Raw genomic sequence first — 16,608 nt, 5'->3', positions numbered from 1 at the left:
GGTTTTTGTGCAACGGTTTACCTTATTTGATTTTATTAATTTTGACTGTGATATTTCAAATAAAGAGTTCAACTCCACACCGTCTGACTGCTTTATATATTACCGACAAGTCCTTATCTCCTCTCCAACTTGTGTATACACCACTGTAATTGCTCCGAAAACATTGCCAACTTGCTAATCCGCTGTCCGTATCAGCGGATTAAGTGGTTGAGTCAACACCACAGCCGTCACACACGTAGTAAAATAAGGATTTTTAACTACTGTGTGACGGCTGTGGTGTTGACTCAATCACTTAATCCGCTGATACGGACAGCGGATTAGCAAGTTGGCAATGTTTTCGGAGCAATTACAGTGGTGTATACACAAGTTGGAGAGGAGATAAGGACTTGTCGGTAATATATAAAGCAGTCAGACGGTGTGGAGTTGAAATCTTTATTTGAAATATCACAGTCAAAATTAATAAAATTACTTGTAGCAATAAAGAAAACAGTCAGACGGTGTGGAGTTGAACTCTTTATTTGAAATATCACAGTCAAAATTAATAAAATCAAATAAGGTAAACCGTTGCACAAAAACCCCTCCCTCCCCACCCCAGGGGACTGATTTCTTTCCCCTATGGCGTAACGCGTACCTGAATGATGAAACGGGTAACAGTGAAGGGTCCATTTTGTCCAAGGGGTGTTACATGTGATGAATAACAATCATTTGGAATGGCACTGAGGAGAATATCTATACAAAGTCTTTTTTATCATTATGAAACATTTTTTTTTGTAATTGCGTGTGGAATTTAAACGAAATTGTTGCATCACGCACAACGTCAGTGCGTCATGAACCATCATAACTAAGGTTTTATCATAACCATTGCGTCCAGTACCCCTGCCCTTGAGCTGTGTCAAGTCCAAATGTCCCTGACACATGTGACAACAGATATTTGCATTTACTGCGAGTAGCGCCCTCAGTGCTCATCTGACTTGCGGGAATCCCCAACTTTAAAATAAAAATAAGTTGTGATACTAGTTCTTGTGGTTTGCTGCTTGTTAAATCCAGCCATATCTCATGTGTTTGTCTTAGTATTAGATGAAAAAACGTCACGAACACTTTGCAAATGGTTAACCAGTCGAGAAACGAGGATATTTGCATAGCAAGTTGGAATATTATGCGCATGCATGGCTTCATTCACCCCTGTGTGTGACTGGTGTAGCACTTTTATAACAATGCATGTATCAAGAATTAGTAGAATATGGTATGTAAAATTAATGGTTTTGTATGTGCACATCTATATATCCATATACCTATGTACTCGGCACATTTTTAACTGTTTTCTCTAGTTTTTTTTCTGAAAGAATGTTTTGTACAGATGTTTATGTTTTGTCTTTTATATTTTATATAAATTTTCAGTTTTTATGAGCATATTCTTGAAGTAAAGCTCAAATTGAGACAAAATAAAATGTGTGTGTATATATGTATAAACATTAATTTTGAGGAACAAAACAAGCCATGGTAAGATAATATGTGGGACTTTATTCAACTGCAATTCCATTATTCATTTTAGAGGTTCTAATAGCCATGGGCTCAGCCATGGCTACAGCCATACTAACCAGCAGATGTGAGATCTCAGTCCTACTACAGCTGAGGTTACAAACATGTTTATTTTACTCTGGCAGGATGCTGCTACAGCAAGATGGGCACTGTACTTGCCGTGTGATGTGGTGCACGAAGTAAGGCAGGGGGGTGGGGAGGGTAAATAGACGAGGAACACAAAGATACAAATTACACAAGACTATGTTTTTTGGCTCACATTTTTTTCATTTTATTGATTCATTGAAACTGTAAGTGGAAACAAGACGGCATTTTCTCCTACAAGCTCAGAAGCAACAGCAGATGCACATGGAAAAAAATACTGAACATTACATGACATTCTTCAATGTAAGTAACAGAGTACGACTCTTACAGGTTTTGAAGAAAACACTTGTTACAGATCAGTCAAGTCGTGATGGCCTATGCATTAAGTTGGATGGGAGGAGAGGTAATGGATAGTAAGATCGTGGAAAACCAGATATTATCATTCAGTGTATACTTCACATGGTTCTCTATATCAAGTGGTCACTTAAGTCCCAGACACATCAATTTGAAATTGAAATATAACTTCCTAAAAAGATACCAAATATGAGCTGAAAAGACGTAATCAGGATAATGACTCTGAAATGAGGAAGAATAATCGGTGCGACACTCCTTTGAACTCTTGGCTGGTAATATGATGGTTAAACCAGCCTTTGGCTTTGACTGAGCCATATCGGCCAGCACCTCAATGAAAACCCGTAGACTACACTGCCTTCAGTATTGATGGAAATAATAGGAGTTATCAATAGTGAACTGAAAAGACAGTGAGATTGACGAAGTATTTTGAAGTGGACAAAGGGTTTTGAAATGTAAAAGTGTAGCATTGTGACACTGAGAAGCATGGTCTTGACAGCAATGGAAAAACTATGAAATGGAAAAATTCTGCATTGATCTTGATAAGCTCACCCAGAAAATTCTCCTTGGAATTTTGAAATACGGATCAAACGCTCACCCCACCTTTCTATTCACAAAATCCCTGCTGTCCATCCTTTCATTCCCATTTTCTTGTGTGGAGGTCAAACATTGGCATAGAAAACATAAATATTGGGTGAAACCACAGTGGCAAAGGGTTCAATCTTCCCTCCCAAACAACCGGTGGCATTGTGGGTGCATCATGCGCAGTTTCATCCAAGTTCTTATGGCAATTTCCCCGTATCAGTATATGATTAAGCCATCCTACTGAAAACAACAGTATGTACTTAAATCTGGTTTATTTTGGCCTATGTTTCAGACATACTACCCATGCCATCTGTTTTCAGAGAGAATGACATACACAGTAGGCAACTATCAGGTGTAATAGATTATCTAACAAGTGAAAAGACCAATACTGATACAACAAAATATTTATTTCAGTAACTTCAGAATTAACAAGAACAGAAGACTAGCTGACCTGAATATTGTTCAATCAAATAGCACATACAGTACTAAAGGTAAAGATATAAACTGCACAGACTTGAAATAGATATTGTGTTACCAATGACGTACATGTTGCCGAGGATTGCCAAGAGTTCAGTTCTGGAATGGTAAATTCGCAGATGCCATCAAATGTCATTTCAAGTAACGTGACAAATGTATAGATTTCAGATTTTTATTCCAATATGCTCTGCAGACAAAGCTCTCCTTATAAATTTCATAAGGAATATCACTGACCATTTTGATATGTCATTATATGTGTGTAGTAGGAATCTAAAATAATCGTGACAGGCAGCTAAAACAAAGCAGGTGACTTAGCAGTCCAGTTTAGGAGAAAGAGCTTGTTAAGGTACTATACCTGAAACAATGCAAAGCTAACGAAGGGTGTTATCATGAAAGGTGGATAACACACTGGTTTTTGCATTTTCTTTAGGATGACGTGCAAATGGAAGATGTGATGTTCGCTACTATGAAGTTACCTTTTGTCAGACAGTCACAGGAAGCGGACAGCGTAGGGACTCTGTCCTATTAACCAAAGCTGCATATTACATTTGTGTTTAAAACAGTAATGAAACCACAGGCTGAATTCCAAAGAACAATTTCAAAGAATGAAGAAATCATAATTTATGTCTTAAGGAATGGAAGGAAAAATTCTCCACATCTGATATACCATCAAGTGTCAGAACCATTAATCAAAATTAACTCAAGCTGGATATCACAGTATCAAAATTTACTCCATCAAACACCTACGCTAGCACCAAATGCCCATCTCATGAGGCCTTCATCAGTTAACACTGACATCCCTGCCACATAAATGTTATTAGAAAGTGAGTTATATAAAATCTCTACTAAACGTAAAAAAATAAAAAGAAAGTTACGGAAAAGAATATCACCAAAGTAACCAATGTGGTCCAAATTTATTTGCTGACATCCTACAATCAAAACATGAGCAATTGAGAGTGAATTTACTAATGTTTGTTACCAAATTTACAAAGATTTGTAATTTACTTTACCAGATTCTTTCAACCAATGGTTCATGACAAGTAGGGAAAAACAGAGACTGGTGCATTTTGAATTTATTTATATGATAAGCCAAGACTTTCAGTTTTTCGCTGTATAACTCCAAACTTTCGTCAACAGAACTCATAGCTATGATATGATACAAGATATCAAGCCCTACATAGCGTAGCAGACAGTATACAAGATGAACAGTGATATTATGTACAATCTTCAACGTCTCGTTGTTTCAATCTCAAAATATTCTGAATAATTTTGCCCTTCGAGTTGTATCAGTTCAGGAAAGTCAAATGTTTTTTGCAGCACTATCAACTTGGGCAAGCCAATAAAAAGCAAGCAGATTTAACAGATTGATGCAACCATGGCTGTCATGTGTTATTGTAACACACCTCATCCAAACACTCTATTGTGATTTTTGAATTTACGGTCACATGGTAAAGATCTTTTTGACGCTGATACATGCAGAGAGCAAGTTACCGGTGAACAGTTTCTGAAAAAGTTAATTGATTAACAGTTTAGAAATATCAATTAACAGTTTAGAAAGACTGTTGATTGGGGAAGTTTGAAAGCACCATCTGCACATGCACAAATTCTAGAAAGTGTAAAAGAGAGGGAGTCCTTTGCAACCAAGACACGGCAACTGATGACAGCTGAGGAAGTTCTTGATTTTTGCCTAGAAAATTGGATGAGGTGTGTTACAAAACACATATTGACTGGCTATATTTGGATCACAGCATACTTTTGTTTTCCCTCAAGCCAGAGAGTTGCCCAAAATAGTCTGTTTACCTTGGCCTACAGCCTTGTGACACAGACTGTCTTTGGGCGATGTAGGGTTGTGTGGAATCATACACAGATATTTACAGTGACCATGCAAAAGCCCCTTTAACGTTATCACAGACACCTTTTAGGGTAGAATGGGCCTCGGGGAAAGATATGACAACTCTCAAACATTTACAATATTTTTTTTGGCCTATCACTTGTGGGGGATCATTTTCAAGCTTTTGGAGTAGATAAACTTTTCACCAGATTAGTTTTGTGAAAATCAGGTATCGTAGGGATGGCAGCCATTTTAAATTTGAAATATCCGTAAGTATAGGGAAATTTGTTTCTCTAGCACCAAACTTTGAACGGTGACACCCCCCCCCCCCCCCCTTTTTTTTTATTCTTGATTTGGAAAGAGAATGGTTGAAAGTTTGCTTGAGAAAAATTTCAGCAACAGTTTGCATCAGCCACATAAGTACCAGCACCCATACATCCCATACAATGATATTCTCACTTCAGATTCACACTCCATTGTGCTGCTTGATAGACCACAAAAGCGTAAGTTTTCACCTTTTCCCCCCAATGTATGTCAAATTTTCCATGAAGAAAATATTAAGATTGTATAAGGGCCATTGAATCATGTTTGTCCGTGATGGTAATGCAATACAAAAGATGGTATCACTTCTGTTGGTCTAGCACTGTCACTAAATAAAATGCTGATAATCTCAGAGATGAACCAAGGGGCTTTGTAAAGCTGCTAAACTCTATCATTCCATGAATACCAAATGCACCCGTTTTGATGAAGGCTTATTCTCATAATCACAAGGCCTTTGATAAATGTGATCAGAGACAAACACTGTATAAAGTCTGTTCATAAAACAAAACACACGGCCACTACAAGGTCTAGTTGTTATAGTTCTGGTGGGAAAGACACACAGGCCATCAGACTGGGTTCAGAGTACATTTAGCAATAGTTCAATTAACATATACAGAAAGTCCACAATGATAACATGCAAGCGAAGTTTAACCTTGTATAAACATCAACGGGTTAAAAAAAATCAGAGAACTATGAAAGCGCAATTTTGTCTCAGATACAACAGTTCAGTTTAGTAAGCTGGCAGCATACTCAGTCACAACATCTTATCTCTATGCAGGCCTAATCGCTTTTCAACATGCTTGGTAAAATTTCTGCAAAATAGTGTTGAATTTTCAGTAAAAAGTTTTACAATACAGGAAACAAGGAGGATTTAACTTCATGAGCCAATTTCTGGAAACTGTTTCTACCAGCAAAAGTTTTTTTTAATCGAGTATTTTTCAACTGTCCCATTTCAATGTTTCCCTGTCTAGTACAATTAAAAAAAACCCAGAATTTTAGTGTATATAACAAAATGGAACAAAAAAACATTACATCTATGAGGATAGGTCACCAAAATGGGGACACATTTCAGCAATAAACACTGATTTTCAGTTTGTGTGGTTTGCTTAGAGAACTGAAGCATTCTTATCACAAGGTCATAAATGTTTGGGTTTTTTTCTTTTTCCCGAAGAAAGATAATGGCTTTAATCACTCTCAGTTGCACTTGAAATTTTTGTTGGCTTTGATAAGCCATTTTGTTCAGAGTGCTCAACGGAGTCTATTCCTTCCCCAGTTCGTTTGACCGGTGAAGTCACTTCAAACGGATCTTTGCTTACAATATCTATTTCACGGGGACTGTCTGCATCACTAAAATACTCAGACGAGCTTTTATTGTTATGTTTGTGATAAGTAGGCAAAGCGTCCTCCTCCTGAGAACAGCCCTCGCTCCCCCCGGCTGTTGTCTGTTCTGAGCGCGTCTCATTTTGAAACGCACTTATTTCCTCAGAGTTTTCCTGCAGTTCACTGAAGACTTTGGCAGTAGTTCTATTTACCTCGTTATCGTCAGGGTATGTTACCTCGCTTTTTGTCCTGCTGGAGCGAGTCGTCTCCTCGCTCTCCTGAGAGCTCGTGTCCATTCCCTCCACTTCATCGTCATTGTCAGACGTCCCCGTGTGATTCAGCGTTGATTGTGTTTGATACACCTGGTCTTTTGTTGTTGCTGTTGCAGTCTGTTGATTTTCGTACCAATTTTTTGCCCCACTGTTTACATTGACAGTAGTTCTCTCTACATTCTGTTCTGACAGGGAGTTCGGGGCATTTGCTTTGCCTGTGTTGTCCATGTTGTATTTTACACTGTTGCTGCATGTGCTAGCGCCCTCAGCGGCAGCTTTCAGCTGGCTTAGTTGGTGCTTGGTCTCCTTCAACTGTTGCTGCAGTGTGTGAATTGTGCTCTGCATTCCCTCCACTTCTTCATCAAGCTGGATTACAAAGTCATTCAATTCTGCAAAAACGTGACATAATAGGTACAAATTACAATATTTCATAGATCTGATGACATATGCAAGTAGTTCAAAGAGCAGACACCTATGAAGCAATGTCATGTGTATTAGATTACTCAGAAATTTACAAGAAACATAGAAACACAATCAAAGACAGAAAGTGATACTACTAAAGTGATACTACTAATTGTGTAATTCTCTCAGAATGTCACACTGAAGAAATTTGTCAATATTATACTTTGGCTTGGGTTGTTTACTCCACTAATAATCCTTTTTTTTAGCAGTAAGTAAACTGTAGAACAGTGGGCCAAACTACTCTGTGTACTGCTTAAACATTTGCCTACAAGCCATTTATTTCATGAAGAATACCTTGAGTCAATCAAATTGCAATTATACAAACTATTTCAATCTGGTATCTCACAGCCATTCCTAACAGTTTGCCATACAGGCAAGTACACCACTGCAACGCCAACCATATAAACACTCACCATCCTGACTGCTTTTCAACTCCTCACTGTACTTTTTCTGCAGGGCTAGCTCTGCTTCCAGCTGGGCAATACGACCCTGAGACAACTGCCTGCCAAGCTCCTGGTTTTCCTGAATCAGCTGCCGGCACCTGGACATCAACTTCTTCCCTGTTTGGCTGTACAATGGTTGAGAAGGAAGAGAGAACAGACGTCCCGGCAGACGGGAAGACATTTTGTCAGTATGTCAGATGTACACAGAATTGATTACTTTTCATGACAAATCAAAAAGTGAGTAAATTTCATTAGTTCTGTCAAAGATGAAGATCTTTTGCAACTTAAATAGAACTTGCTTTCTAAATCTTTCCACAGTTTGTGGATGCTGACTAAATGAACAACAACACATCCAATCTTATTATCTACCATCAAGAGGCATGTAACATTCCTAGACAGCTATTCCTGGATTTTTTTGTATTTTTTATTTTGTATTTACGTCTCTACTGCAACACAAGATGAAGATGATATGACCATTTCTAAACATCATGAACACAGAAGAGTTCACCAGTAGTGATCCTAATTGTTTATGACATGATTACATCTCTTTGCCAGTTCACAACGCAACATGACCAATAACTTCTGGATGCTCGATTCATGTTACCATTCAATGGCTATCGATTTATGAATGCATTGCTTGGCCAGAGAGGCAGAATGAGTAAGACAACCAACATATGAAGACTGCTGATTGGTCATTTGTTCTAATCCTTTGTGATGCGTGCATAAATTATGTTGATGAGTATGACAGTAGCTATGGCAAAACTCAATGAACATTTCACATGACAATCTAAAGATGTGATAGAATTAATACCAAATCACATATTGTACTTTCAAAAGACTTACATAACTGTCAATGAAATTGGAGTGGATAGACTTAGACAAATCACAGTAGAAATGTATACCATCATCATTAATATGTATTTTTAGAATACATGATTCCATACAGATTCACCATTGATAATTTGCCATCATGGAGTTTTACATATATAAACAGAGCTTATTCAATATACTTTGCATAAATAAATATCATTACATCACATTACAGTAGGAAACGTGTTTTTTGATTAATAATAAAGTTTGTCATTTAAAAATTCATTGGCACTTTGTTTCCTAAAAAATTCTTTGATCAATATTGAACTCTCTCCAGCAGCTAAACTTGCTTTCACTTTGTGATGGACTATTTCCAGCTGGAAAGTCTATAACCTTTTGACAAAAATCTGTTTGATATTTGTGTCAGAAGACTTGATGCGACTGAATACTTTGATTTTTTTTTATTACCTGTCAGGGGTGAATTTCCAGGCACTCATCTCACTCTGGGCTTGTTCCAGCTTATCCTTGCCCTCTTCCAGTTCTTTCTTGATCCTTTGAAATAGGATGTTGATGGCCGGATCAAGGAGAATTGAACGCAGCTGGGCTGATGATGAATTCTGCTTCAACTCCGTTAGCTGGGTCTGCCGTATCAGAGACAATATCACATCAATTTTTTTTCTGTAGAATTTTGGTAAATTCATAGGTAATATTATGCAATGAACATTAAGCTTCTAAATCAGTTATCTTTATTGATGGCTGACTTTTAAACAGCATTTACTGTTTAAAAGAGCAGTTTGTTTTGATTTTCTTTTACAAAGGCCAGATAGCCATAGATAAATAGAAAGCTATGCTTTTCATTTGCTTCAAAGAGGCTCCCTACTTCCTCCAATACTAAGTTTGAAGATCAGTGAGCATGTTTTTTGTGCTTTCAAACATCACATCATGAAATACCAAAGTTTGCTTGAGTCCATGGTGGGCCGGGATGGGGTACATTATTGCTAACATTTTATAGTTTTGGCGATGCCAGTAAAATTGTAGATGTAGAAAACATCTGGGGGCAACAATACTGGATAATCGGATACATTATCATGACATTGCAAAATTCACTGGTATTGACAAAGCTACAATATAACATTGACAAACTAATTTAGCCGAGCGGTTCTCTCTGTGGCCTCTCCGCTAGGCGACTGATGCCGTATGTTGTGGGTTCGAACCCGATTGAAAACTAGCCGTATTTTCTCACATGTTATCATTGCATCAAACAAATTGACTGATAGATGAGAAATCTAGGAGCTTTTGATTAACGAAATAACATGAGTAATGCCTTTAAAGAACAAATACAATAAACATGATATCGAAGATGATAGTGCTTCTTGAAGGTTTGCTGGTATGGATGGGAAAACAGACAACTATCCTATTTTACCTTGTACACTGAAACATGCACAGAAGCAAGAACCAGAAATAGGTATACACACACAAAGGAGTACCTGTATATCTATGTGTGTACATATGTAGATTATTATTTGTACTGCTGTCATGTGAGTTCCTTTGAAGGTAGGGTTACAGCAGTAACCAAAAGAGACAAAAAAACACCTGAAATAGAAGGTAACAACACTGTGTTGTGTGAGAGAGGTTACTTACCGCATATTCCTGCATTTCTTGTTCCTTGGTTGTCAACCTCATGACCAGGACATTCTCTCTTCTGGTGGAATCCTGCTGTTGCTGCTTCAGTTTCTCTTCAGACTCGCGGAGACCAGCCAACTCTTCATCTAAAAATTTGAAAGTGGACGCCTTTGTATTACACAGCATAACTAGGAATACAAAGTGCTTCCTTGGGAAAGGTAAATCTCAAAGGAAGGGTTTTAATCATTTGTGAAAACACACTGTATATTATTTCAACATATTTTCCATCTACATACGTCGCTCATTACAGAACACCAAACCAGCAGTAGAAAGCAATATAATATTAACAGAATAACTCATGTGTGAACATTTTCTTCTTCTGTTATCATTGGTACTTGTTGGCACTGACTATTTAAATGGCTAAAGTCCTCAATCTTCCTTTGTGTGTTTTCTCAAGTAAATCAATTTGTTTTCAAGATCAGTGTCTTTCTTAAATGAGGTCCCTGGGTAAACTTTACCATGGTTCAAAAGTCATGTTACCAGGCCTCCCCTTTGTAAATCAATACAATCACACTCAAAAGTGTACCATGGTTTTCACACAATGTTAGTGTGCCTGTATTCCCAAACCCCAGCTAAAAATACTGAAGGTAAAGCTGATAAACAACCTGTGGCTTTATCACCTTTAAACCTTGAGTGCAGTAATTTTTCCAACCAAATTTTAGTGCAATATTTTACCAATTTTTATGAATTTTTCTGTAATTTTTTCATAATTTTTGACCAAATGGACATCACATTTCATCAGCCACATTTTTTTATCAAAATTTTGGCAAAACTCTGAAAAAATTTTACTGGAGTATATTTTCTAACGGTGACAAAAATTGACTTTGGCACTCAAAAGGGTTAATATCATATGACAGTACAATCTACACAAGCATTTGACATTTTCTGAAAAGGATCTGCATCCCTCCTGCTATACATTAAAATCTGCATTTCACAAATACTTCAAGTTGAAGCCCTATTAGCTTTATCTTTTCTCCATTTTTTTATGAGATTGTCTGAATTCAAATGCAACTTAGAATGTAAACATGTCACTGAAATGTGATCACAGAATGTTTTAAAACATTGGTGACAAACGCACAACTTAGGTTTTCAACACTAAATCATATTTGAGTTGCAACGCAAAACATGACTGCCACTAGTATACCTGTAAGTGCCTGAACTATATCAACCAAATCCATCACCAAGGATTGAAAGAGTGACATTTTCAAAGACATAGGAATTCAAAACATCTCGCCATAGATTGGATGGGGTTTTTGGTAAGCAGAATGCAAAAAAAAATACAGTTCATGGGGCTTTAAGGTGACTACAGTACATATGAAAATAGGAAATTCCATTACAGCCATTTTAAGAAAATTCTTTGTTTGCCGTCCTTGGATTTTTGAAAAACTTACCAGCCAGCCACGGAAAAAAACAAACACAGACAAAAATAAAAATGCAGTGTTTCATCTAGAGAGGGGGATGGGGGATTCCCCCCTCCGTTGACTTGTTGGCATCCACTTGTAATTTGTCAAGGGGACGAGTCCCCCATGAAATGGTGCCAGTCACATCTTAGAGATACAAGTAGAACACATGAAGTGGTGAAATCCCCCCTAAATTTGCAGGTAAAGGGGTAAATGCCCCCGTTGATGCCATCCTGGATGGAACACTGCAAGTGTATTAACATAAGCTTAATTTTTATTTGGTTTCTGTTGGAAAAATAATATTTTTATTTGCAATACTGTTAACATTGTCCTTGTTTTCTTAATTTTCTCTGAAAACCTACCAGCACGTGGACGGCAAACAAAAAATTTTATTTAAAGCACCTAACTTAGAATTTCTCAAGGACCATGCACTGGAAAATGTGTCAAATGAGCAGTGAATTGGAATACTCACTGGATCCAAGTGAATCATGGGATGCCCTGGATTCCAGGGTATCAATGTACGACTCTTGCTTACTCCAGCGGGCAAGTAGCTCATCTTTACTCATCTGCTTCAGGTCATCTTGACTTAAACGCACCTGAGAGTCAGAAAACATCACATCAATAGATTTAAGCTGCATAGGCAGAGTAAATTGCAGGTTAAAAATTCAAGAATCCTGCATGAAATATTGTTTTGGGTAGACCATCACATTGGCAAAGTGCTGTTAAGAGCGAGAAGTTATGAGAAAAAAGGGAAGCCATTGCTTCCTCTTTTCTCCCCAATTCTGCTACACAGCACTACGGTCATCTATAAAGTATGGGTGACTCAAACTGAACATCATATTCATACAGAAATCAAGACACCTATGTCAGAAATAATATGATCTTTATGGAGAAACAACTGATATTTTGAGATGTCCAAAAAGTTAGCTGAAAAGAATGTTTCTGTTAAAGATCATTATTGCAATATTAAGACACAGATAACTTCTACAAACTCAACTAGTTTTTCATTAAGTCATTGAGCAAATTCAAAAAATTAACTTTTCAAAGAAATGCCTTAAATCTTTGCATTATGGTATTTTGTATATTTTTATTGAACTAAAACAAAGTCTTGGTGGCTTACGTTTTTCCTTTAAAAGCTAACATACAAAGACATAGAAGTGCACTAGAATTCTGCATTTACTATTTATGCATATTCATATTAGTTTTAACCCTTTTCCTGCCAAGTTCATATTTCACCATCAGGTCAAGTTAGTTAAAAATAGTAAAGCAAAACATCTCCCATATGGTGCATTTTAACAAATACTTGAAGATTTGAAGGTCTCTGAAGACAGAGATACTGTAAACTTGATTTTTACAGACTAAAGCTGCTATAACATACCAAGCCAAGTGGGTGGAAATACACATGTTTTTGGCTCAATACCGCTTTTCACTGACTTGGCAGATGGGGAAGTGAAACTATCCGGCAGGTAATGGGTTAACCCTTTTCCTGCCAAGTCCATATTTCACCACCAGGTCAAGATGGTTAAAATTAATGAAACACAACACATTCCATATGATGTATTTTAACATAATACTGTACATTTGAAGGCTGTTGAAAACATAATACTGTAAAGTTGATTTTTTGTGGACAAAAGATGCTATAACATACCAGCCAAGTGGGTGAAATACATCATGTTTTGGCTCAATACCGCTTTTTACTGACTTGGCTGATGGGGAAGTGATACAGTTATTACTGTCTGGCAGGTAATGGGTTAATGTGGACTATTCAATATAACAATTTGTGCATATACTAATTCTAGATGTTAGCAGTGAAAAAAAAAGCCTTGAAGTAGATCATTCCAGAAATCATGGCAATGTTCAATGAATAAAACAGAAAATCCATAGTTTGTAATCAATAATTTGTTAGTACTTACCCTTTTTGGTGCTGGTTCCCCTTCTGACATCGTCTCTTCCTGATAGAGAATGACAGAAAAATATGACATATCAAGCTGCAGTGACTGTTAACAGAATCACAAAATTCTAAGTTTGAAATTTTGAAAGCATCAGCATTACCGCTGTACGATGTTCTATTAAACAACAGTGGCAGGTTGTCAACCACATACAATCTTCAGATGCAAAGAATGATTCAAACTGTTTCTACTATACAATATCAATATCATGTTGACAATATATGCATAAGACATTTGGTCTTAATTCTCATGCTGGACCTCTATTGAGGAACCAGCAACGAGTGTGAACTGCAGAAAAGAACACAAATTTTATCAGGAACTAAATTCTACTCACAGTTCACTGATGTCGTCATTTATCTGTCCTACTTACAGAAGTGTTGATAAAATGATATTTGAAAGGTTACCACTCAAAACGCATATATACCTGAAGCAAGGAGGTAGGGAACGAATCACGACCTTGCTTTAGGACATCTTTCAAAACACAATATACCCCACACACTCCATAGTGCCACCACACAGTATACGTCAAATATCTGTCAAACTAGGTCAAGTCAGCACGGACTCGTAAAAATTAATCACTGGGAATATAATTATATCATATCACTTTTATAATATAAACATGTTCACTTCCGATTGTAGTTTACACTGTGTCGTAACGATCCTTTACTATCTGATTCATATTACGCGGCGCTGTACACACACACCTCTACTACAAACTATCCATGTACCAGTTGCATTTCCGACGCACAGTACGTACCGAACGGTTGAGCAGGTGCAAGTGTCCCGCTATTCCGAATAGAGCGGAAAATATGGATCAATATCCTCGAATTCTACTCCAAGACAGTTAATAGAACGATCCTTGATTGACTCCTCTGTGTCAGGGAGCGCATCAAACACGGATTCGTGCAATTTACGACTCTTGAAAATGAGTTTGTTTACTATGCGCGCGCTCTCGTTTGTTTGACCAACACAGTTGAAGGAAGTAGTTGTGGGACAGCACCTGCATGTACAGGGGCGTCGATTCGAATAGTATTTCGGACAACCAAGGTAACACGGATCGGTTTTCAAGAAAAGCGGGTATTTACAATAAACATGTTATCGACAAATACTGCATACTTTGGTCTAATCGAGAAAACCCCAGGAAGTCACTCGGACCTCTCAAAGATGGCGGAAAGGTCACAATCACCCATCCCACTTCACGACATCATAACGCAAATACGCAAAATTTGACACAGCCAAACAACTTACCTTGCAGAATTATAGCGGTTTAAAAATTCCAATTTTACAAATCTACTGAGATTCAGTTCACTCTTGAGTCAAAGACGGCATATTCAAATTTTAGCTTGCAGACGAGTACCCACAATGGAGGCCGCCATGTGCAAAGAATGTAATAGGTACTGTTTGTTGTTTCTCAACTCCAGTGGACAGCTAGCTCGTGCCATTGATGACCCGCCCGCCATGTGAATTGAAAGAGAAGGCCACAGCCCCAAACTCTTGCCAACCCGATTGGGAAGCTCAAGTGAATTCTGTATGTTCGATTGACAATTTCAGACTGGACAGGGACTTCTAAGACTTCTGTCAATACAGCCCATTAAAGCAACATATTTTAAAATAAAGGCCTAACGCTTGAACAGACGACTTTAAATTTTCTTTTTTAATATAATATAGGGCCTAAAAGATAATAACTCAAGTCCAACGAAACTAGAACCGTGGTACTTGCGAAGGTTTTGCAGATTTGGAATATAAAAACTCAGGAGAAAAAAAATACAGCGTACAAGTTACCAAACAAGATATTTCAACATCAAGAGGAAATCTCTTTCAATGATGAACAAGTGAAAGAAAAAGTTACAAATTCTGACGAGTTGGAAGTGCTAGTGATCCCCGCCGTATATATAAGCTTAGGCCTACCTACAGGTAAAACCAGTCACGGTTTACTACACTTGTAAAGGTGACCATGTGCTAGTTCAAGGTTGTACTTGTGACTTCGTATAAACCTTTGGCCGGAACAGTGAATACATGTGACGCCGGGTCGCGTAACGCGCCCACGAACATCCACTTGCCTACCGTAAGCTTATACCTTCTCCAGGCTGTACAGAAAAGAATGGATGTCTTCCATAAAATTTGACATGTAGACGAAGGATTATTAAGGCTAAATAAGAAATGAAACCTCTTGATATTTTAAGGATTGGTCTTTATATCTTCGACGGGCAAACTTCAGGTAGGTAGGTAGGTAGGTAGGTTGGTTTATTCTGTATTCCAAGGCCTTTGGCCCATAATACAACAATAAAAAATAAAGGAATGTACATTTCAAAAATATGTTATCTGTGTCATAAAGTCTAATAAATTAAACAAAGTATATAAATTAACTATTCAAATCATTTAACTCGTTACGTAATTTCATAGCATGAAATATAAAAGCAGCTAAACTTTGTAAGATTTGATCATTTTGTTGGGAAAGTAATTCAATGAACTTTTCTGATGATGGCGATTCAAAATAATATATTTGTAAATACTTTCTCCGCAAATTCTGGAAAAGAGAGCAAACTAACAGGAAATGATATTCGTCCTCTACTTCGTTTGAATCACAGAAAGTGCACAAATCGTTGATCTCTTTCAATCCCATGTTGTCTATCACTTTCAATACGTAAGTTATGTGAAGAGCAGCGAAACCGTGCAAGCATTTGCATATGGATGGGAATTTTAACAGCAAAAATATATTTCTCAGGCTCTAAAGAAAGCTTAAAAGTACGATATGATATTAACTTATCCAAAGTACAGATTTCACTATACCAACTTGCAAACAAAACTTTTTTAAAATTTTTAACAAATGTTTCAGTAAAACTCTTAATATTGTTCACACTTTGATTTTCCCATACATTTTGAAGGTTACATACCACCAGAAGTTCCTTCACCTCATGCACCCATGTTCGTTTTTTCCTTGTTCCAGACATTTCAATATTGTACAACATGTCATAGCATTTCGTTGGATACCTGTACTTTGGCATATTTACAAGTTTACAAGTACAGCCTAGTATTGAATTTTGCAGCGCATGTGTATAGCATGGAGGTAGCTTACCTCCA

General features: G+C 37.3%; 1 protein-coding gene across 2 annotated transcripts; it reads right to left on the bottom strand.

Annotated features, from left to right (window-relative positions):
• Window positions 1-1,857: 1,857 nt before the first annotated feature.
• Window positions 1,858-14,920, bottom strand: LOC139142739 (pre-mRNA-splicing regulator WTAP-like). Of its 2 annotated transcripts, XM_070712851.1 has the most exons (8): window positions 14,776-14,920; window positions 13,862-13,951; window positions 13,492-13,530; window positions 12,051-12,174; window positions 10,137-10,264; window positions 8,964-9,136; window positions 7,656-7,810; window positions 1,858-7,169 (listed from the first exon to the last, which is right to left on the bottom strand). In XM_070712851.1, exons 3-8 carry the CDS (start codon window positions 13,519-13,521, stop codon window positions 6,373-6,375), a joined length of 1,407 nt encoding a protein of 468 aa, XP_070568952.1. In that variant the 5' UTR covers window positions 13,522-13,530; window positions 13,862-13,951; window positions 14,776-14,920; the 3' UTR covers window positions 1,858-6,372. The 2 variants fall into 2 exon arrangements, with proteins under 2 accessions (XP_070568952.1, XP_070568951.1); XM_070712850.1 differs by lacking the exon at window positions 13,862-13,951.
• Between the last annotated feature and the right edge of the window lie 1,688 nt (window positions 14,921-16,608).

Source organism: Ptychodera flava, chromosome 10, assembly GCF_041260155.1.
Source record: "Ptychodera flava strain L36383 chromosome 10, AS_Pfla_20210202, whole genome shotgun sequence".
In the NCBI taxonomy this organism is placed as follows: Eukaryota; Metazoa; Hemichordata; class Enteropneusta; family Ptychoderidae; genus Ptychodera; species Ptychodera flava.
This window is presented reverse-complemented; position numbering and strand designations above follow the sequence as displayed.